The 6,000-nt window shown below is 64.1% G+C and overlaps 1 protein-coding gene across 2 annotated transcripts; it reads right to left on the reverse strand.

Annotated features, from left to right (window-relative positions):
• Positions 1–1,626: 1,626 nt before the first annotated feature.
• On the reverse strand, positions 1,627–5,628 carry OTX1 (orthodenticle homeobox 1). 2 transcript variants are annotated; one of them, XM_030945310.1, is made up of 4 exons: positions 5,570–5,628; positions 3,952–4,421; positions 3,306–3,457; positions 1,627–2,636 (listed from the first exon to the last, which is right to left on the reverse strand). In XM_030945310.1, the coding sequence occupies exons 2-4, from the start codon at positions 4,046–4,048 to the stop codon at positions 1,878–1,880; spliced, it is 1,008 nt and encodes a 335-aa protein (XP_030801170.1). In that variant the 5' UTR covers positions 4,049–4,421; positions 5,570–5,628; the 3' UTR covers positions 1,627–1,877. The 2 variants fall into 2 exon arrangements, with proteins under 2 accessions (XP_030801170.1, XP_030801171.1); XM_030945311.1 differs by lacking the exon at positions 5,570–5,628 and adding an exon at positions 5,241–5,282.
• Between the last annotated feature and the right edge of the window lie 372 nt (positions 5,629–6,000).

A 6,000-nucleotide genomic window follows, 5' to 3' on the forward strand; every position in this document is an offset into this window, starting at 1 on the left:
CACGGCACAGCCCCGGAGCTTCCAGGTGCAGTGGGCACGACTGCAGGACCACGGGGAGCAGGATGGGGATTTGGGGCTGCTCCCCGAGCAGCGCATCAATGCCCCAAGCAGGGGAGCAGTGGCCCCGCGGGTCCGTGCATCCCCGGTCCTGTGCAAACAGGAACAGCCCCAGAACCAACAGGCAGCTTCCAACAACTGGAGCGAAGTCTGGGGCGGGGGGGGAAAGAGGGAGAGATTGTCACGAGAAAAAAATTCATCCCCCTGTCCTCCTTGGCTGGACCGCGGCCGGCAGCGCCTGGGGGATGGCACGGCCGGGAGTAGGGGCTGGAGGCGCCGGTGCTGAACCCGCGCTGAGGGACAGAGGGACAGAGGGACAGAGGTCCGGCTGGATGTCCCTCGCACTCCGGCACCCAGGCCCGCCCGTGGGTCCCGAGTTTGGCGGCTGCGCCACCGACCCTGGGGGGAAATCGCAGTTTCGGGCCGCGCTCGCCCGTCCCGCGCGTCCCTTCGGCACCGCGGGGCACCGATAAATCCGTAACCAATTAAGCGCCAATTAACGTGGGAGCGGGTCCCCAGCCCGCACCCGCAGAGGCGGCGGTGGGTCCCCCCTCAGAGAGCACGCAAACTCATCACACACATCCCCAGCTGCTGGGACCCCCCAGGAAATATTTCCCTGCTCCTCACTCCCCCCAGGGAAGTTTTATGAGGAAGAGGAGGCAGGAGGGACGAAGGAGGACACGACACCACTACATTTATTAGTTTAGATTTTATTGGGGTGGGCGGGAAGAAAGGAGGGGGGTTGCCTTACAGTCGAAGGGGTTACGGCATCAAAAGTCACACGTACACTGTCCCTGTCCCCGCTGCGGGGCAAAGCTGCGGGAAGCGCCAGCCCAGACGGGGGAGGCAGGAACGCGGAGCCCCGACCCGCCACAGCGCACCGACCGACACAAGGGGCTCGAAACAACCAAAACGAAAACCAAACCAAAAACACACTCCGAAAAGCCGTGCGCCCCCCCTCCCCAGCCCCAAACCAGAGCAGCTTATCCCTGCAACCCTCCCCCCAAAAAATAAACCAAAACTTTTTTTTGCAGCTTTTTTTTTTTGTTTCCTTTTTTTTTTTTTTTTGTCCAAAAGTTTTGGGTTTTTTTGGTCTGCAGGTTGCGGATCAGCTGGGCAGCCTTTCCTCCCTCCCCTTTGCCTCCCTTCTGGACACCTCCCATGGCTGCTTCCGTGCCCCCCTCACCCTCAGCCCCAGGACGCCACAGCCAAGCTTGTGCGGAGCCCTCGAGGATGGACGGAGGACATGACACCGAGAAAGATTCGTTTTTTTAGGGAAGAAAATCGAAATTTAAAAAGATTTTTTTTTACGTTCTGTTCCATGTTAGACTCTAGATAAATGCCAACCCAACAGCATCAACTAAAAATAATCGTGGTCACTGGAACGGACCGAGTATTTACATCATTCCCGCCGCTCCCCGCGGCAAGAGGCTGTACAGGACTGGCGAGCCGGGAATTCCACACCCGCAGGGCTGAGGGTGCCCGCACAAAGCTGGGGGGCACTGGCAGGGCAGGAGCCAGCCTGCGCCTCTGCCCAGGGGGCAGCAGGGGACACGCTTGGCTTTTTAATTTTTTTTTTTTTAACTCCTCTTCTGTTGCGTTTAAAAAAATAATAATTATAATAAACTTGGTGGAGTGGTGCAGGAAGCAAATAAATATCAGTCAGTAGAGATGGGGGCGGCAGGACCTCCCCAGGACATCGCCACTGCTAACGAAGAGGGAGGAGGAGGAGGAGGAAGAGCCCAGAGTCCTGCCCAGGAGGCGGTGGGGAGCCCCCGGGTGGGGGTCAGTGGCAGCTTGGGGGGATGGTGACCGGTCCCTCACAAGACCTGGAAGCGCCAGGACGCCTGGTCCTTGTAGTCAAGGCAGTCGGGGGAGTTGAAGTTGAGCTTCCAGGAGGCAGCGGCGGCAGCGGCGGGCTCCTTGTAGTCCAGGCAGTCGGAGGAGTTGAAAGGCAGCGCTGCGCCGCCGTAGCCTTGGTGGTGGTGGTGGTGGTGGTGATGGTGGTGGTGGCCCGAGCTCTGGCTCAGCGGGTGGTGGTGGTGGTGGCCCGGCACCGAGGAGGGCCCCATGGGGCTGAGCTGGTGCGGGTGGTGGTGGGAGTGCATGGGCGCCAGGTAGGAGCTGCAATCCACGCCCCCGAAGTAGGACGAGGAGGGCGGCGCGGGGTAGCCCTGGCCGTAGCCCCCGCCCTGGCTGTAGGACACGGGGTAGGAGGCGGAGGCGGCCGAGGCGGCGGGGCCGGCCCGCTGCATGCAGGAGGCGGCGGCCGGCGGCAGCGGCTCGGGCACCGTCACCCCAGCGGGCGCCGCGCCGGGAGAGATGGAAGCCGGGCTCCAGATGGATGACGCCGGGGTGCTGAGGGAGGCCGGGGCGCCCACCGGGGCTGAGGAGGCCGAGCTGGAGGAGGAAGACGAAGCGGAGCTGGAGGCCGCTGCCGGCGGCGTGAACTGCCCGCTGCTCTCCGAGCCCGAGCTCTCCCGAGCGGGCGAGGATTTCTTCTTGGCCGGGCGGCTCTTGGCCCCGCCGCCGCTCTGCTGCTGCTGCCGGCACTTGGCGCGGCGGTTCTTGAACCAGACCTGCAGGGAGAAAACGGGGTGCAGGGGAGCAAGGAGCGCGGGGGGCTGAGCAGGGGCCCAGACAGCCCCAGGAGGGGCTGCGAGCACCCAGCCACCCTCACCCTGGCGCCCGTTCTCCCGGTACCCACGAATACCGCACACTCCTCACACCCCAGATATAATCCCACCCCTGCCCGGCAGCCCGGCCACCCCACGGCCTGCCAAAAGCAAGGATGGCCAGGGCCAAAGGCTGTGGTGTCCCAGCTCCTGCACATCCCTGGCACAGTAACAAAATATGGATTTAGGGGACAGATCCTGTGTTGGGTGCTGCCTGCATATCCCGTCCTCCTGGGTATCCACTGACCAGTGCCCAAAGGGAATCCCTCTGGGAAGCACCCAGGTGGTAGGGCTGCTATCTGTACCCTGGAGCAGGTGGAGGGTGACAGAAAAATATTAATAAAAATAAAATTAATACAAGACAACAAAAAATAAAGATAAATGCTCCCTCTTCGGCTGAATGTCCCCACAGTGGGACAGACAAGCAGATGGGAGCCCACACACATCCCCATCTCAAGGAAAGAGGGATGAGAGTGGCTGGAGCAGCCGATCTGAGCAGCACCAGCTGAGCTGGGGTGGTCCTGCATGCCCCATCCCACAGTGGTGCAGGATTCCCCCACGCAGGTCCGGTACCTGGACTCGGGATTCGGGCAGGTTGATCTTCAGGGCGACCTCCTCCCGCATGAAGATGTCCGGGTAGCGGGTCTTGGCGAAGAGCGCCTCCAGCACGTCCAGCTGTGAGCGGGTGAAGGTGGTGCGCTCCCGCCGCTGCTTCCGCGGGGTGGCTGCGGGATGAGCAGCACCGCGCCGGTCACGCTGGGCCCCCCGCACCTCCCGCACGCCCCGGCACGGGGGGAGCCCCGGTGTCCCGGGACAGGGGCCTGAGGCGCATCCAAGGGCGGCAGCGACCCCGCACACCCAGGGCGGCCGGAGCCCGTCCCGCTGCGGGCAGGGCCAGGGGCACAGGGCTGGGGAAGGGTCAGGCCTGGCTCCAGCGGGAGCTACGGGGAGATTTCGTTGTGCCGAAATTAATTACTTTTTTGGGTTGTTGATCAATTTGAAACTTCTTTATCCTTAAAAATCCCTGGGAAAACGAAGATACCCCGGGAGAAGGGGGGAAATTCAGCTAGACCCCAATGTCCCCAGGCAGGGGTGCAGGCAAACAACCAGCCCACCACCCACCCTCAGCCGTACGGCCCCACCAGCTCCTCCAAACCCGTGCGGATGGAAGGAAATTTCCCCCTCCGCTGACGGGGGGGCCGCGGTGCGCGGCACTCACCCGGATACCCCACGGAGGGATGCAGCAGGTCCATGGCGGGGCCCGTCAGCCCCAGCCCATTCATGCCGTAAGGGGGCTGTTTGAGGTAAGACATCATGCTAGAAGCCGGGCAGTTTTCCTCCAAAGTCCGGCAGGAAAAAAAAAATCAAAATCAAATCGAATGTATGGGGTGGGGAAGGGGGAAATGAAAGGAAAAAAAAAACTGACAAAAAGAGCCCCCGAAAAAATCCCCAAATAAGAGGCAAAAAGAAAAAAAAAAAAAAGCCAACGACAATTTAAAAACGGAGCACAAAGTCGGCGTGAAAGGAGTTTTTTTCGTTCAGTCCTGCCGTCACCGCCACGAGGTCCTCGAGAGATAGCAGGTGAAGTGAGAGAAAAATAAAAACGAAGGAGAAAAAAAAAATCAAAATGACAACGAGGATCGAGACACAGGCAGATTTCTTCCCCGCGCAGAGGCGAGGCCGGAGCGCCTGGGGAGAGAGCGGAGAGAAGCGGGTGAGGCTTCGGCCGCCCGAGTCCTGCCGGGGGGTCCCGCGGGGCTGCGCCCACCCGGCGCGGGGGCTCCACGCGGGCGGCGTCCGATTGTTAATTTTATTATTATTTTATTTTAAACGAAGGCGAGTCGCGCGCAAGTGCCGAGAGGCAACAGTGCCCGGCGATCGGGAGAGATAAAGCAATTATTTAAAAAGATAATTGGATTAGGAATCAAAAGGAGGTATCAGAGGAGGGAAGTATAATTAATTTAAAAGCGAGCAGACGGGGACGTTTTAATTAGAAATGGATAAGAGTTAAAAAGGGGAAAAGGAAAGAAAGAGCGCGCCGGCAGCCGAGCGGGCGACAGCGCGGGCAGCCGGGACGGGACGGCGGCGGGGCCCGCCCGGGGGCTCCGGCGGGGGGGGCGCGACAGGAGGGACCCGGCAGCGCCCGGGCTCCGGGCAAAATGCCGCAGATAAACGCGGAGGGGAGGAAGGAGCGGAGAGACCCCGGGCGGCCCCGTCGAGCCGTCGAGCCCCGGGGGCAGCCCCCGCTCTCTGACACAGCTCCCCCGGCCGGGGCAATGGGGGGGACCCGCGGGGGCCGGGCGGGGTTCGCGGTGCCCCCCTAGGCCGGGGCCGGGCGCAGGGCGGGTGGCAGCGCCGGGACCCGGCGTTGCATAACTTTGTCGGGGACGCAGCGGAGCGGGCCCGTCCCGGGAGGCGAGAACGGCGAAGACGAGGGAAATAAAAGTGAAAAAGAGAAGAGAGGGAAGCAAAAAAATCCCGAGGCAGCCCCGGCCCGGCCGTGCTCACCACTCCTGCCCACGGCGCCGCGGGCCCGCTACGCTCCGTCCCGGCGCCGCCGCCCGCCCCGTCGGTGAGCGCGGTGCCCGCCGCCCCCGCCCGCCTCACCTGCGCGGCCACCTGCGGAGCGACTGAGCGCCCGCCCGGCGGCGGCGGCGGGGGCTGCGCGGGGCAGCGCGGGGCGGAGCGGGCGGGGGGCGCGGAGGGGGCGCGGCGGGGGGAGGGAGGGAGGGAGCGAGGGGGGCAGGCAGGTGAGAGGCGGGCTGGGGAGGGGGCCGGGGGGGCGCTGCCCGGAGCCGAGCCGCGCACCCCCGACTTGTCGGGGTACCCCGCGTTACCTTGCCGGCGGCCCGCGCTGTCGGGGCGATGGAGCCGCGGCCCCTGATGAGGATTGATCACCTACCCCCGGCCCTACCCTTGTATGTGCGCGCAAAGCAACTGCGTAACTAGCCCGGCGCCAATCCCCGGCCGCTCCCCGCCTGACTGACAGCCGCCCGGGCAATGGCAGCGCGGGGCGACGGCTCCTCCGCACCGCCCCGCGCCGCTCCGCGCTCCCCCGCGCACCGACCCCGGCGCCGCGGAGAGCCGGCCGGCGGAGCGAGGGGCGCAGGGGGCGGGCACGCGGGGCCCCGCGCAACCTCCGCAGAGAGGGCGGGTGGTGGGAATTGCTGGAGAAGTGCGGAAGAGGGAGGGCCGCTCCGCGCCCGCGCAGCTCTGCCCCCTCCCTCGAGATGCCCCCCACGCCGCTCCTCGCCGGCCTCCGCGTCCC

This window comes from Camarhynchus parvulus, chromosome 3, assembly GCF_901933205.1.
Source record: "Camarhynchus parvulus chromosome 3, STF_HiC, whole genome shotgun sequence".
Classification (NCBI taxonomy): domain Eukaryota; kingdom Metazoa; phylum Chordata; class Aves; order Passeriformes; family Thraupidae; genus Camarhynchus; species Camarhynchus parvulus.

What these genes read in the sequence shown, in the direction of transcription:
- OTX1 (XM_030945310.1), bottom strand. Translation starts at nt 4,048, where the DNA reads ATGATGTCTTACCTCAAACAGCCCCCTTACGGCATGAATGGGCTGGGG. An exon ending in TCCCTCCGTGGGGTATCCGG is followed by an intron (nt 3,458 to 3,951) that starts GTGAGTGCCGCG and finishes CTCATCCCGCAG; the next exon opens with CCACCCCGCGGAAGCAGCGG. An exon ending in TGCCCGAATCCCGAGTCCAG is followed by an intron (nt 2,637 to 3,305) that starts GTACCGGACCTG and finishes TTCTCCCTGCAG; the next exon opens with GTCTGGTTCAAGAACCGCCG.